This window comes from Alligator sinensis, unplaced genomic scaffold (genome assembly GCF_000455745.1).
Source record: "Alligator sinensis unplaced genomic scaffold, ASM45574v1 scaffold307_1, whole genome shotgun sequence".
Lineage (NCBI taxonomy): Eukaryota > Metazoa > Chordata > Crocodylia > Alligatoridae > Alligator > Alligator sinensis.
Window position 1 is genome coordinate 589,139 of NW_005842115.1, and position 16,949 is coordinate 606,087.

The following is a 16,949-nucleotide window of genomic DNA, read 5'->3' on the forward strand; positions in this document are numbered from 1 at the left end:
ACATTCTAAAAATTCTTCAAGAGACAAGTGGATTTGTTTAGATACCAGGTTTGATAAAAGGATTCAACTTTTAGCTGTCTTCCCATTCTATAAGTTCATCACGGGGACACAGAAGGGAATTGGTGAGGTTTTATTCACCAAGGCACCCCCGGGGCTTACAAGAAATAATGGCCACAAGCTAGCAGAGAGCAGATTTAGACTGGACATTAGGAAGAACTTCTTCACAGTTCGAGTGTCCAAGGTCTGGAACGGGCTTCCAAGGGAGGTGGTGCTCTCCCCTACCCTGGGGGTCTTCAAGAGGAGGTTGGATATGCATCTAGCTGGGGTCATCTAGACCCAGCCCTCTTTCCTGCCTATGCAGCGGGTCGGACTCGATGATCTGTTGAGGTCCCTTCCGACCCTAACATCTATGAATCTATACTCCTTAAATCTGAGGGCTTTCATGACTAGCAGGCACAAAAACAATATTAAGACAAAATCCAACTAAACGTATTTAGTGATCAGCTTTGTGGATATCTCCATGTAGGCTTCAGCATGGATAAGAAGCATTTTGTGACCTGGTCATAAAAAAGAAACAACGTTAGTCAGGCAGGAACTACCTGCTGTGAACCCGTGCTGGTCACCTTTCAGCATTATTTTTCCTGCTGGACTCCCACAAATGTGATCCTTGATAATTTTTTCCAAGGGTTTTCCCAAGGATAGAGGTGAGACTAGCCAGTCTGTAATTACCCAGATCCTCCTTCCTCCCCTTTTGAAAATAGGGACTACATTGACCTTTTCCAGTCCTCTGGGACCTGACCTGAGCACCGTGAGTGCTCACACAGCCGTGCTAGTGGCTCTGCTGTGACACTGGCCAATTCCTTTAGCACCCTTGAATGAAGTTCATCTGGGCCCACTGACTTAAACACATTCATCCCCTCCAAATGTCCTTTTACTAGGTCAGTGCTGACCGTTGGTAAGCTGATGTTCCTCCTGTGCCTATCTATAATGCATTGGGAGATTTGTCTTGATCCGTGTTCAGGAATACAGAGGCAAAAAACTCATTGAAGCCTTGTCCCTCCTATCTGTCACCAGTTGCCCTAGCCTGTCCTGTAGGGGTCCTATGTTACCCTGTGCCATCTTTTTGCTCTCTGTATACCTGAAGAAGGACTTTTTGTTGTCTTTATTTTTTGTCATCAGCCTAAGTTCCATTGCTTTGGCCTTCCTAACTGACTCCCTGCAAGTGTGAGCCAAGGAGGTACACTCCTTATTAGTGCTGAACAAGAGAGGTGCCTGCAGTTAGCCAATAGGAAACAGCTGAACTTCTTTTCTCCTCTGGATACAGGAACCTGGCTTAGTCAGTGGACAAGATCTTGTGTGCCCAGAGGGTATGTACATAATTGATCAGTTGCCCATCTTTCAGCTAGTAGCCTCATGGTTAGGGCATGACCTGGGTTATAGGCTTTCCTCAGCCTGAGGAGGGCTGACCCACATCTTCCCATCCCAGGAGAGTGCCCTAACCACAACACTATAAAATAGTTTTGGTGGGGAGCACACTACAACTCTCCTTTGAAGCAAGGCTAGCAGATAGTTAAGAGTGCAAAAGCCAAGTGGCCAAAAGGAGAGCAGGAAAAAAAGGAACACAACTCTGTAAGCCAGTGATGATAGTCCCAAGGAAAGAAGAAACCTGGGTTTTAGTTCTTGCAGCCAGGCTTATCTCCTAACATAAAATGCATAAATAGTGGTGGGAGATGAGGACAAAAAGTAGGACTGCCCTCTCTCTAGCCTGGAACCCTGTCTTCCAATTTCTGGGCTAGTCCTCTAACAACAAGGTAGTTATCAGAAAAGTAAACACTACTGCCACCATGTGAATTTTTGATTGAGTTACTGTCCAAGCTGTGCTTTGTACTGAAGTGAGTGCTGTCACTGTGAGTTAGGTGAACGCCAGAGAGACCCTCAGGGGATTTGAGCAGCAGGCACCTCATCAGATCTGACCTAGATTGCAGCAAAGCTTACATAGGAATCAAGTGTCTGGCTGCTCGTACTGACTCACTTCTAAGCATACTAAGGAGCTGATGCTGAGGAGCATAGGGATCTTTACAATCCAAAATGGAGGTACCTTATGAATTCAGGGGCTTAAAAGTTTTGTGGCTGTTCAAGTGAAATTTGATCTGAATTGCTTTGTCAGACTTAGGTACCTAATTTATCTCTAAATCCTAGTTAGGTGCTTTGCTGATTGATACATACCTAGTACAGCAAAAACTCTGTTAGCTGGCATCCGCTGAGAATGGGGGATGCCGGTTAATCAAATATGCCGGTTAATCAAATGTGCGCCGTCTTGTGCACTCCCTGGCATCAGTGTGCCAGGGGACAGGGACGGGGGCCCCACACAGGCTGATTTGCTTTGGGCCACGGGCCGAAGAAATGAAGGAGAAGAACTTGGCTTGTGACAGCGAAACCGTAAGTGGGACTTGCAGTTTCGCTTTTGCCGTGTCCCTCAGATGCCGATTAGTGGAGCTTTCTGGTTCATAAAGTGCCAGACAATGCAGCTTTTGCTGTAATTATCTTACTACTCTGCTCTTCCATGTCCTTTACAATGTGTGGTAAAAAGAAAATTAAATCCAGGAATTTAAGTAGAGTAAGATGCAGTCATCTCAGAATTAGGTCTGTTCAGAGGGCCATAGTTTCACTCCATAGAATTTCTACAGTGACCTTGATGGACTGTAAAGTGCCATACATGTCAATACCCATCATTCTTTTGCAAGCAGGTGATACACCAGATAACAATGGTGAGAGAGAGTACTATTTAAAAATAAGAAAACAAACAATTCTCCCTAACCTCTACCCTACTCCCAAAAGTAAAATTCAATCACAAACAGTGCAAGTGGCAAGGATTTCTTAGGGGCATATCTAACTGGACCAACTGCGTAGTTAGGATAGAGTTAAACAAGCTTTTGAATACAGGAAACCCTCTCTATTTGTGGGTTCGGCATTCACGGTTTCAAAAATTCACGAATGCCGAACCTGCATTTTAAATACACTTTATACACCTATAGGAGCTCTTCAGGAGTTTCACGCTTGCTGCCACCAGGCTCCCACCACCGTGCTCCTGCTGTCGCTGCAGAGCCGTGCCCCACCCCCTCCACAACGTAGACTGTGTTCATGAACACAGTGCCTTATTCACGAATTTCACCATTTGAGGTGAATGGCAAGGATCGCCTATACAAGCCATTCTTCTACTGGCTTTTACTCCTTAGGCCTGAAGAAGAATGTCGTGCATTTGAAAGTTTGTCACTCTACCCCAACTGTGCAGTAGACCCAATAAAAGATATCACCCTAATAAATCCTTGTGTCTTGCATAATTCCTGGACCATCAAGGCTACAACATCACTCTAACACTATCATCACAAATAGTAAAATTATGATTAGCTTTCTAGGAAACATGCATCTCTTTTCTATAAGAGGCCAGATAATTAGAATGGTTGTTTTCATGTCTAAATCTGATAGCCCTAAACTTCATATTAGCTTTTTTATGCTACATTAGTTATAAATAATAATCACTCTGGGTTCATCTACATGTGCACTTTACTGTGGAGTAGACTAATTGGCTCTGCAGTAAATTGTCACAGTCTACATGGGTGATGGTATTAGGGCAAAGTAAATGAATTGACTCTGTCGTAAGGTAGTATTGTTGGGCACAGCATTATCTTAAGGCAGATTCATTAACTGCGATTAAACTCACATGTAGAGGGTGACTGTTGGGTGCAAATTGCTCCTGGTCAGCCCAGCCAGCAGGGGGCCAGACCCCTGGCTCCTGCCAGCCCCTCTGCCCCTGGATGCCAGAGCCTGGGGCTGACTCGTAGTGCCCCATGCAAGCCCAGGGCTCCTCTGCCCTGGCTCAAATTGCTGCAGTCCTGGGCACTTGTGTAGATGCTGCATCCGGGAACAGTTGACTCTGGCTTGAAATGCTCCAGAGTTTATTGTGTCTATTACTTACCGTATCACACCCCAGTCAATACAAGAGCAACCCAAATTCCTTGCCCAGCACCGTGGCGCACAGCCCAGTCTCACCAGTGCACACAACCACATACATCTGAGTCTTGCCCATCCATCTGAACCCACTCTCTCCTCAGGCTCACGCACACGCCTCTATTCGGGTGTGAGCTCTTTTTAAATCATTTGCACATCCAGTCACTTTTTCAGGGGTGCTGTCACTCATCAAGCACTCCAGTCACACCTTTGATCATCTCAGGACAAAGGTATTGAACGCTAGATGGCTTCACACCAGTTTTGGTGCCAACACAGTTGTATAATAAACCATCATACTGCGCATGCTTAGATGTGGAAAAGAGGTCATTACCGCAGAAAGGTGTAAAGTTCACCGCTTTTGGAGTGTCCTGGCTCTTAGCTCACTGGGCACATGCAATATTATACTATTTATCTCTTCTCTAGTGACTTAACAGCCTTCACTAGGCAGGTCCAAGGATACGCCACCGAGGAATCTACAGGGTCACTGGTACTAGAGTTCTCTAGGAAAAATGCAGCAAAAAGTAGCACTGATTTTATTTATTTATTTATTTATTTATTATTATTATTATTTTTCTACTGTGGTAGCTAAATCATCTCCTTCAACAACATTCATTCAGTGGAGAGAGGTGCACATGTACACATGCTAAGTGTTTTCCTAGCACAGCTTTGTTAGCTGGAGCTGCATTTTTTTTGTTCATGCCCTTTGTTACCAGGACTGCACCAGCAAACTTTTGGCCTAAACCACCCCAGAAGTAGTGCCAGCATTCAATTAAGCTTGTTCACAGAATAAACGTTGTAGTAAAAGTAGAATAAGTGGCAAGTAATCAACAGAACTGAAATGCTGTGAATGGAATAGTCATAGAGCTGACGAGTCCAAGACCTTAGTTTCATAAAATAATCTATTACCATAATTTTCTAGGTGGTGCTCCGGATCACTTTGTACAGAGGAGGAAAAGAGAATTGTATAATCCCTCTTAAAATACCAAAATGATAAAAGGAAACTAGAGAAAAGAGTATGAGAAAATCATAATTGGAGAGGAAGGTAGCCTGTTAGTGGAAATGGTGAGGTACGTAGAGAGTAATGAAAATTAGCTTAAGTGATTCAGCTGAGGCTGCAGCTATATGGTAAACTTAGTGTCCTCAGCAGTGGTGCTCTTGAGTGTGCTCTGGGTGGCTGTCTCCTAGAAATGAAGTGGTGTAGGTGTGGTATTGTAGACAGGCTAATTAGCTACAGGTGGGTGAGTCTGTTCTGATGCTAATTAGCACATTCAAAATGCAGCGCTGTAGCTGCATTTCATTGATGAGAGAGAACATTGTTGATCTGAGGAAAAGTTAAAAAAAAACTGGGAAGAAAATTAGGAGCACAGCCCAGAGCATTTGATATAGACTTAGCAAAGCCATGAGTCATGACTTCTCACACCTTTGTAGTTGTCTGTGGCAAAGTGGGGCTCCCTGCCTAGCCACAGTGCTAGGTTCCCCACTTGCCTTTGGGCATGCCACCCACCTGACTTTCCTGCCATGCCTTGTTCTTAATTAATTAAGATGTTAATTAAGGCGGGAGGCTGCCCATTCTTGCCCCGATGCCAGGGGCACTATCTGCAGCTCTGTATCTCCCCTACACCGCAACCCATGCCTAACAGCTGGATGCTATCTGTGAGTCTCACCGGCCCCACACTGGGCCCCAAAATCCTCCAATCAGAACCCCTCTAAGATCCCTCTATTCAGGCGGCCTACCCAGCCTTCATTTGGCTGTCTGGCTCCCTGAAACCATTTCCCCTCTGGGGCGTGGTCCCCCCCGGGACCTTTGGCCACATAGGCCCTGGCCTCATCTCCAAGGCCAGTCAGGACCCCAGGCCCTTAGCTCTGGGCGTCCCTCAAGGTGGGCCCCTGGCCCTTTTGACTGTTCTGGTCCTGGCCCCAGCATTGACCACTCGAGGGTATCCTAATCAGGCCTCTGCCACTAGCCCCTTCACTCTCTTGGGCCCACCTTCCGGCCCCTACTAGGAGTTACCCGCCTGGTTGTGGGAGCTGGGGTAACTCACACCGCGACTGGTGTTCCAGGGTCTCACAGGGACTCTCACTCCCCCCCAGAGCAGCATGTCATCGTGCTCTCGCTATATAAACATATTGGGCTCTCAGCCCTCTGGTTTTCCTCCTCCTTCACTGGGGTTCCTCATCTCTGCCTCCTCACTTGGGGCTCCACACTGCACCCTCACTTGGGGCCACGGGGCTTCGCTCCCCGGTAGGCTCAGGTGGCCGGAGCCATGCCTGGCCCCAGCTACCTTTCCTCAGGGTCTTACACCCCGCACAGGGCTCAGGTGGCCACAGCCATGCCTGGCCCCCACTCTCCATCCTCAGGGTCTCTCACAGTCTTGCACCCCACAGGGCTCAGGTGGCTGCAGCCGTGCCTGGCCCCCAATTACCTCTGGCGTTACGCAAACCCACCCGAAGGTGAGGGCTAGGGTTAAGGCACCCCTTCTCGCCTTTCACCGGAGTGATCACTGGCCTGGCATTTCCTGGGGACTCCCATGCCACTGAGAGCCCCACCAGGCCACCCACTCCTGGCAGGGTGTAGTTTTAGGTCATGCCCAGGACCAGGAGCCTCCAAGCCATCCCCTACAGCTCCTGCCCTTACCTCTAGGATGTTATGGAGCCTTGTAGCCCAGCAATATTACTGCCTCACTCACTAGCAAGAAACTGATCTGTTTATATAGGCAGCCAGGGATCTAAAATGGCTGCCACAATCAAACACCTGCTGGCAGCTTGGCTCGGATCTTAAAGTGGCAGCACCAACAGTGCCCTGCCACAAACCTTCCCTCCCTTCAAATGGTACCTGGGGGACGTTTCCCCTACTGCTTCTCCAAAGCAGGCTCCCCTCGGAGCCTGTGAGAGCCCTCAAGTGGCGAGCACCCCCAAAGGTGCTCTGCCACATTGTCCATTGACCAAAGAAGTGGCACCAGCATACTGTTATCCCATCTTGTTTCTGCTGATCTTGTACACTAATATTAAGATGACTCCATTAAATTAAGAAATTGGTTTCTCCTACCCAAATATAATGGCATCAACTCGTGCGCATCATTTCATGTCCCAAATGTTCACAATTTGTTTATAGCTGTTATTTGCACTTTGAGGCCAAATAGTTTTGAGAGGTGCTTTTTCAGTTGTATTTTTTTTTTCCTCACTGTGATGCATGTAGACATTTTACCACCTTTTATTCTACTTAAGCTTGGAAGTATAACGGATGTTAAATAGCCATGGGTTGTTTAAAATCATTTGCAAAATGCCCAATGCATATATCCAAATTTTAAAAGCTATGCAAATAATTTGTACCCACTTTAACTGTGATTGTATATGACAGCTTGTGTACAAGGAAGGCAATAGTATACTCGGTTATAAGTGTGCCTGTACTTTTGTGCATATGTTTGGTGTTTTCAGACTGAAAAACCTGTAACTTAATAGTTCTGTAGCTTTTTTTGAAGACTCAGATAATGGCAGAAGTAATCTAAGTACCCATTACAAGTTTGCTAAATATGATAGGATCAGTAACTGGTTGTTTTTTTTCTACAGCTGAGTTTCAGGCCTCATTTATTTTCATAGCAAATTATATATATAACATAAATTCTGTTGTGTTGTGCAGGAGGCCACTTACTCGGTAACTCGTACCATTACTTTCAGCACCTGAATTCTCCTTTTGAGATGTTTCCTTTTCAAGATTTAAACTACCTTAGAGTTGATGAGATTGCAGTCCAGATTCTTTGGTGGTTGTTGTTCATTATCATGATAGCATTATGAAGAAAAACCTTGTATGAATACAAAAAGGCAGAGAATGTATGTATGCATTTCATTTTACTGGCACATTACTCAAGACAGTTCTAAAGATATTCATTCCTGAAGACGTCAGCATATGTCAGCTGAATTGCGGCAGCATAGTGTTCAAGGGTAATAATCAGTTCCAATATCTGTGAGTCATAAGAAGGATGGAATTTGAAAGAGTGCTGACATACTGTATCAGGTGAAAATGCAAGTAACTAGCTCGTGTTCATGAACATTCCTCCCACCTACACCCCCAACACCCTGCAAAACATGTGATCAGCTGCCGAATCACATTTTAAGGCATTGTTTTTAGAGTTTCTTTACAAATAAACAAGAATGCTAGTCTAAAATCTGGGCCTAATGGAGCCCAAATTTGCTGATGATCCCCACGGAATATTGCAAAGCCCATTTATATAGACAGAATAGTGTAAAAATGAATAAGTGGACTGGGTTTGTTGTTTCTAGTTCAAGGCTGATGATAGATCTAAGGAGGGAAATTCTGTGCGACCCTAATGAATAAGGTATCTGTACAAGCTGCTCTACTTTTGCTAGGAAAGTTTTGGTTTTTTTTGTGCTTTGAAAAGTGTCTAATGCAGGGGTGGGCAATTATTTCCAGCGGAGGGCCACTTTACTGAGTTTTGGCAAGCTATCGAGGGCCGCATGACAGGCAGCCCAAGGCAGATAAATATTAATTTTCTAAATTTTTTAGGGGCCCTGCAGGCCAGATAGAATGGCCTGGAAGGCCACATCCAGCCCAGCCCAGCCCCCAGGCCGTATTTTGCCCACCCCTGGTCTAATGTATATAGAGTGCATAGTGTCCATCTATCATCTCTATTTCCTTCACTTATAAAGTAGATGAGAAGACAGTATTCTGTAATCCTTGGTACAAAAGTTTGGGTTCATCAAGTACTGCCTCAGCCTTTGCGTGCATGAATTTATAAATGTTAAGATTAATTTAATAAATAAAAATTATGATTTTTATATTTAGGTTATAGTTACTTGAACTGACAATATGATGAAAGCCCCCATTTAAGGGGCAGTGTTCTCAGGTTTATTATACTTGGTTCTTTATTATACTTGGTCAGAGTGAAAAATGATTGCGATTGCATGGAACACATCTTAGCCTGAAGGGGGTCTGTCTTGTTAGCAAGAAGGGAAAAGTCATGGCTCCTTCATTGTTTCCCACTTGAGGTTATGGGCAGAAGCTGAACAGAATTGATGTTTATGAAACGGAATCTCACCTGTGGAGGGCAGGGCAGGGCTGATTGGATAACCCATTTCCTCTAGTCATGACCTGTCTTGTTAGGTATTGGCAGAAACCACACCCCATACATGTAATAGCGGAGTAAGATGGGTTTTGTGATCTGCTAAGGATGCAAATATTCCTCCCTTCTTTTCTTTGAGGCCGGGACCCATCCCAACACACACACACCTACCTTCCCCACACACACAATATACAAAAGTAAGACTTTTTTGAAATATTATGCAGTCACTTCTGTATATACTAAAGCACGCAGAAAAACATGTTTTAAAAATAAAATATGTTATAGTAGATGTTTGATTTTTAGTATATGATTTGTTTTTATCTATACTTTGTTAAAATTATTTCTTCTGAAAGATTTTGTGTGTGGCCCTCAACTTGATTGGTTTGGCATCATTCTTGGGGAGGTCTGACACCCCTGAAACCTGCACTGATTGGTGGAGGGCAATGAGGCGGGTTGGTAGAGGGGTCACAACCCCTCACTACCTGATAGGTCATGCCCGTGCTTCATGGTCAGGGGAAGAATTCCCTCTAAGCTGCGCAGTCGCGCTCATGTCACATTGCCAGGTGTGCATGTGCAGCCACTCACGCCGTGCAGCTTTGAGGAAACTCTGGTCCAGAGGACAGATATTCTGGGGCCCCAGGGGCAGACCACGCATCATGAGGGTGGGCCCTGTGGAAGGGCAACATTTCCCAGTCAAGGGGTGGACTATGTGATGGGGGCAAGGGATTCTGGGACCAACATGGCAGAGAGTGGGGTAAGGTTTTGTGTCAGGGTGCGTGGGCCTCCTTATGTCATGGACCATGTGACAGGGCAGGACTTCCAGTTCCAAGACTGCAAACTCCTCTCCCAAAAGGAGTATTTCTGGGGCAAGGGGTGGGACTTCCTTTGGCAAAAGTCAGGGGTTGGGGGCAAGACTTCCAGTCCCAAGATGGCATTCGAGGGGTGGGGCACCTGTCAAGGCTCAAGGCGTAACAGTTTGATAAGGGGTGTATGCTTATAGCCCTCAACGGCTCTCCGGAACTTGTTAAGTAACCCTTCAGGCAAAATAATTGCCCACCCCAATTTAAATCATTCCCATGCTGAGTAGGGAAACGATAAATTACGTACTGTTTTTTAAATTTCCCTTATGCACCAGTTTTGGGTTATTTTTAATTTCATATTCTCCTACATGTCTATAATTTCACTATCATATTTTAATGCTTCTTTTGCCTTGCAAATGCATGAGGATTAACATTTTATGTATTTGATTTTACTGCTGTTTTGGAACTTTTTTGTAGTGAGTGTAGCTACAAGGTAATGAAATAAAATAAAATGTGTTTGCAATAACTTGTATAGATTGTAATATTTATAGGTTGCTTTAAGTTCAAATGGTGCTTTTTATTTTTAGCTGCAGGGTTTAAGCCACAATGTTATCTTCACTTTGGATTCTCTTTTGAAAGGAGACTTGAAAGGAGTTAAAGGGGTAAGTGTTCAGTCCTGGAAGAGAAACTCAGAGTTGCCTGGGTGTTTGCTTTACTTTCCATGTCACTAGGCTATGCTGTACCCCCTATATTGTTTGGAATGAAAGTGAAGTGTGCATGAATAAAATTCTACACATGTCCACTAGTATTAATTATGAATGTATGTCTTAAGATATATGGGAAAGGAATACTTAAAAAGATTCAAAAGGAGAGACTTTAAAATGCTATTCAGTATGGTTTGAAATGCTATTCATGACTTTAGAATGATATTAATTTTAAACATTTAATTAAAAATGTAAACATATTTCACGTGTATTTTCTGTTTCCTTAGGATCTTAAAAAGCCATTTGACAAAGCCTGGAAGGATTATGAGACCAAATTGTAAGCATTTCTCATTTGTCATAATTCATACAGATAAGCGAACTTTTTAATTACATTAAAGGTTAGACATTTCATGTTTTAACTTTGATTAAGTTATCCTGAAGATGTTTGCCATTTATCTTAGTTTTTGTAGATGAGTCAGAATTATTCAGCAGGTCCCTACTATGCCTAGATATTCAGTTTGATTCAGGAATGTATAATTTACCATGGGTAAATCAGTAAACATGAAGGATTACAGAAGGGTGTTCTCTCAATACCATGAACATAGTGTTAAGCATATTTCCTCAATGTTGATAGAAATTCACAATTTTAAGTGTTCCATAAAAGTTAAAGGGTATACCTCTATTCTCTGTTATAAAGAAGATGCCTTTGTTTCTCTTTAGGCACTGAATATCCCAATTTTAAATATTGTTTTGAAGTTGGAAGATGTATATTCACACTATCACCTATGCAAATGAGTCTAGTCACTACAGATGTCATGATTTTTTTTGTGAGCTTGTGAAACAAGTCTTAATGAGAGAAAAATATTTAAAATAGTTGGCTTGTATTACTCCGTAGTCATCAACAGCCTGTAATGTTACATAAAAGTTTGCCTAACTACAAAGGAGCAGTGATTTTTATTTAAAAAAAATAAATAAATAAATAAAAGCGATGAACATTTGGAAACATAGTAACAATTTTTTTTGTTTGAAACCATTCTTTTTAAATTTAAATTAGTTGTAATGTAAAAATAATATTGAATATTTTTCAAACATAACTCCACTTAAGCTTTCAAAAAACTCGGTCTGATGATTTCAAGTGCTGCAAAGCAGTGAGTGGCAGTAGCTTTATCTATCATCCATCTCCATGCACAAATCAGTCACTTAAGCTTTTGATAATCTGTTACAGCGTATTCAAGGAAGGACTTGAATTCTGTACTGGCATTAGTTGTAGAGTGTTATATTCAAAATTCAGTGATTCTAACTGTGTGTGACTGTAGACCATGGAAGTCCATTATTTAACTTGATAGGATAAAGTATTTTAAAATAATTTTGAATAATAGTAATGGTTGATTTTAATTGACAGCTTCTCTGTTTACGAGAGAATTCATGTTTTAATATAAATGCATTTTAAGGAAGCATTGGAAACCTTATTTATTGTTTCATGTTAAACTGTCTACTTTCTTGTTTACCCTGTTTATTATACTTACTTTGGGTCACTATTTGTTGCTTATATGTAAGCAAGAATCAACCCTTAAAGAAAAGGTTACAACTCTAGACATACCATTAAGTTATTGTGACCTATAAGTGATAAATACCTAATCTTAGCAATTAAGTAGTATGTTTCAATATCATAATGAGTATTAAATCAGTATAGTCTAGTAAGTAAATACCTCCATCTTCCAGATGAAGAAGTGAAGGATTAAACTTCAGGTCAAAAATGCCAAATTTGGTTCTGGTGTGTTTGGTCACATCTGCATACTTCCAATAGTTATGCAGTCAGCAGTGGCTGTTTCTCAGTGGATATTCTGAGTAGTTGTCTAGTCTGTGTATTGTCAATGGAATAGTTGACTGTATATTAGGATTGCGTGGTCAGTTCCTGTAATACCTGTGCGTAGGAATTTTTTGATGATGTCCAAGACAAAGAGAACCAAGATTGCCAACCTGCTCTTAGACTGGATTTACAAGACTGACCAGAAAAATAGCTTTCTTGTTGCAAAACTCTTTTTTCTATAATGTAAATAACTTTATGCATATTAACTTGGACAAAACAAGAACCTTATGTGAAATGACATTTTAAAGAAGAAACACAGTTTAAGTAATTTGCCCAAAGAAAAAATAAAGATCAGAACCAGAATTAGAACTGCAAAATGTTCTACTCTACTAACTAACACCCTACTTAGCTTTAAAAAAAGCGGGGGAAAGGAATATATCAAGTCATGTAGATGCAAATAAAAATATAGGCATTTGCCACAGTTTAAGGTCTAGGGTTTTTTTGTAGAGGTAACTGAACAAATGGAAAGTGGTCCCTTATTATTGAAGTTCTGAACTTCAGAAAATAGAAAGCAAAATGTTCTTTGTTTTTGCAAGGCACCATCCCAATAAATACACAACGCTTTTCCAGATATATTTTAAAGGTTTCCAAAGTACAGCTAATGTCATTTTTAAAAGAGCTAGGAGATGAGGAGGGAATAATTTGAGAAGAAAAGCAGCAGAACACTGCTGTCCCAGGAGAAAACATGAATGTACAAAGGTTTTCTCCCAGAGCAAAAATGGCTGCCTTAGGAGAAAAATAAGGAGCTGGCTAGCATCAGCCCTTGGCACAGATGTTTGAGAACTCCTGGTGCTCTGTTGAAGTGCCCAAAGATTGGAAGAAGGCCAGTGTAGTACCTATCTTCAAGAAAGGGAAGAAAGCAAATCTGGCAAACTACAGGCCCATTTGCCTGACCTCTGTCCCGGGGAAGATCCTAGAAAAGATTATCAAAGAGGCCATTCTTAACAGACTGGCTGACAACAACATCCTGAGGGATAGCAAGCATGGGTTAGTTGCAGGTAAGTCTTGCTTGACCAATCTCATTTCCTTTTACGACCAGGTGACCTATCACCTGGACAAGGGAGAAGAGATTGATGTCATATATCTTAACTTTAAAAAAGACTTCAATCTGGTATCCCATGATCACCACTTGACAAAACTGGCTAACTGTGGCCTTGGCCCCACTACGATTCACTGGCTGGGGAATTGGCTCCGCGGTAGGACCCAGAGGGGGGTGGTTGATGGAAGTCAATCGTCGTGGTGTGCGGTCACCAGTGGGGTCCCTCAAGGCTCTGTCCTAAGGCCTATACTCTTTAACATTTTCATTAATGACGTAGACATTGGTCTCAGAAGCAGACTGGCCAAGTTTGCCGACGACACCAAACTCTGGGGTAAAGTGTCCACACCTGAGGAAAGGAGGGTGATCCAGGCAGACCTTGACAGGCTCAGGAAATGGGTGGACGACAGCCTGATGGTGTTTAACACTGAAAAATGCAAGGTTCTCCACCTTGGGAAGAAAAACCTGCAGCATGCTTATAGGCTCGGCAGTGCTACACCTGGCTAGCACTACAGATGAAAGGGACTTGGGGGTCATGATTGATCACAAGATGAACATGAGTCTTCAATGTGATGCTGTGACTAGTAAAGCGAGCAAAATGCTGGCTTGCATCCATAGATGCTTCTCAAGCAAATCCCAGGACGTCATTCTCCCCTTGTACACAGCCTTGGTGAGGCTGCAGCTGAAGTACTGTATCCAGTTTTGGGCTTCACAATTCAAAAAGGATGTGGAGAAGCTTGAGAGGGTGCAGAGGAGAGCAACGTGCATGATCAGAGGTCAGGAAAATGGATCTTATGATGAGAAGCTGAGAGCCATGGGACTCTTCAGCTTGGAAAAGTGCAGGCTCGGGGGGGACCTGGTGACCACCTATAGGTTTATCAGGGGTGCTCGCAGGACCTGGGGGAACGTCTGATCACCAGAGCGCCCCAAGGGATGACAAGGTCGAATGGTCACAAACTCCTCCATGACCATTTCAGGCTGGACATAAGGAAGAACTTCTTTACTGTCTGAGCCCCCAAGGTTTGGAATAGACTGCCGCTGGAGGTGGTTCAAGCACCTACTTTGAACACCTTCAAGAGACAATTGGATGTTTATCTTGCTGGGATCCTATGATCCCTGCTGACTTCCTGCCCCTCGGGCAGGGGGCTGAACTTGATGATCTTCTGAGGTCCCTTTCTGCCCTAATGTCTATGAGTCTATAACTTGTGAGCAACCAAGGTTAAATTACTCCTGGGAGAGTTTCTCCCGAGAGTGTGGAACCACAGTACAGTCCTCTAGTATTCCAGGGGCCTTTGCTCCGTCCTCCCTGGAGACACTGTCACTCAGTGGACTCGGCTGTTAAAGCCGAGCAAGCCAAGCACTGTGAACACACCATCTTCACAATCCTTCATCGTGTTATGGGGAGATGCAGGTAGTCTGGGCAGCCAGTCAGGGCTACCCTGTGCCTTGCTGCCATCTGGTGCCAGGCAGACTGAGAGAGCCTGCAGAGCATGCTGCAGTGTGTATACAGGGACCCCTGGTGCTCAGCATCAGCACTGCAAACTCTCTGCTTTTCAGGGACTAAGCATTTAAATATCTGTTCAGGCTACTCCACAGATAAGTTTTTCCTTCCAGGAGAACAAACACAGGGAAATTCCAGGTCATTTGAATGTGTGTATGCAGCCTTAGTTTGAATACAACTGGAGTAAATTTACTGCATAAAATTGCCAAAGAGGAGCCCTAAGATTTGTCCTCTTGGGTTGCCTTAGAGTGTAAGTCAGGATGCATATTACCAGTCCGTAGTTTTAGCCCTTCATATTCTTGTCTTGGAATATTTTCTTCCCTGTAGAAAGGAATCAGTATGTCATACATTTACAGGACTGGGTCTGGAGACAGCAGTTTAATATATTATCCACTGACTGACTGTGAATTTCTAACCCCTACAGGGCTTAGAACATATAACTAGGAATGCAGAACCACTTGTCCCATCCCTTTTACCATGTCACACAGGTTTCTTTTCCTATGTTTGTATACTTTGTACAACTAAAAAGGCTAGTTCATATCAGACCACAGCAATTAGTAAACATGTAAACTAAGACCTATAGGAAGATAAAGAAAAGATGAAAGGTCAACTTAAATGTTTTCATTATATTGCTGGAACCTTAAAATAATATAGAAGTGTTTGTCTTCATTGATGGAGTTTTTTCTACCATGATAATACACACAGTATTTTTTTAGTAAAAAAAAATGCTACATTGTATAAGAATAAATAAGTTCCTTAAATATTTATTTGATTATAATTACAGCACAAAAATTGAAAAGGAAAAACGAGAGCATGCAAAACAGCATGGGATGATAAGAACAGAGATAACAGGAGCTGAGATAGCAGAAGAAATGGAGAAGGAAAGGCGGTTATTTCAGCTCCAGATGTGTGAAGTAAGAAACAACATTCACCATTAAATTCTGGCTCACTTTAATTTGAACTGTCCTTTGGGTCATAATAAAGAGAGGTGATGAAACATTCTGGGCAGCGTAGTGGGAAAATGGATCTGGCTGGCAAGTAGTAGAACTATATTAAACAGCCTTGTCCTAATAATCCTATGCAAGATATGACTTCTTCATTTCGTTATGAATTTTACTCCTGTTTAGACCAGTGGTTCTCAACCTATTTGCCATGGTGGGCCACGCTTGCAGCTCTCAATATGTTATGTGGGCTGCACCTACACAACTTATTTCCTGTGTATCCATTTTAAAAATGTTTTGCATCTGTTATCTGACAGTAGTGCAATACAAATCATTATTTTGTAATACCTCTGATCTCTATACTGTCAAATGTCTTTACCTTTCTTTTAACAGGATGTTGCATGGGCTGCAGCAGTGTGCTGATTGGGCCGCATGCAGCCCACAGGCCACGGGTTGAGAACCACTGGTTTAGTTAACAAAGTATCTTAGGCCAAGATGCAAGGGAAATATTTTTGGTCTTCAAGTGCCAAGCATTGCCATCCAGGATGTGTTTTCTTATTTTGTTTTTCCTCTGATAGGAACTATCTGGTGAAGACTACAGCAATGTTGTTCAACCACCAGCCCATGGGCTGGATGCAGCCTATGGAGATGTCATCTAGCCTGTGGGGCTCCCCTTGGGTCTGGAAATTTGGGAGTGGAGGAGTAGCATCAGTGTTGATTGCTCCCAGAACCGTAGCAACTAATGTTGTCATTGCTTCACTGCTGCCAAATTTCTAGACAACCCTGAGTGCCAGATTTCTACCAGTTCACAGTCACTCTGTGGCCACATCTGATGCACAGGGTTACACCAGGATCAGGTTTAGCACGCAGCTGTACTGGTGTGCAGTCACACCATGGCCGGATCTGACATGCTGGGTCATGCTGGCATGCTGGATTTCACTTGTGGACCAACCAGCATCGTGCTGGATCTGGCCTGTGGACTAACCCCATGCCACTCATCTGGCCTGTGAG

General features: G+C 43.1%; 1 protein-coding gene across 3 annotated transcripts in view; it reads left to right on the forward strand.

Annotated features, from left to right (window-relative positions):
• ASAP1 (ArfGAP with SH3 domain, ankyrin repeat and PH domain 1) overlaps positions 1 to 16,949 on the forward strand; it is a 286,988-nt gene that overhangs the window by 165,476 nt on the left and 104,563 nt on the right. For all 3 annotated transcript variants that reach the window (XM_025205413.1, XM_025205411.1, XM_025205412.1), the window contains 3 exons: positions 10,474 to 10,548; positions 10,878 to 10,927; positions 15,782 to 15,911. In XM_025205413.1, coding sequence (XP_025061198.1) covers positions 10,474 to 10,548; positions 10,878 to 10,927; positions 15,782 to 15,911 — 255 coding nt within the window. The remainder of the gene's footprint in view (positions 1 to 10,473; positions 10,549 to 10,877; positions 10,928 to 15,781; positions 15,912 to 16,949) is intronic.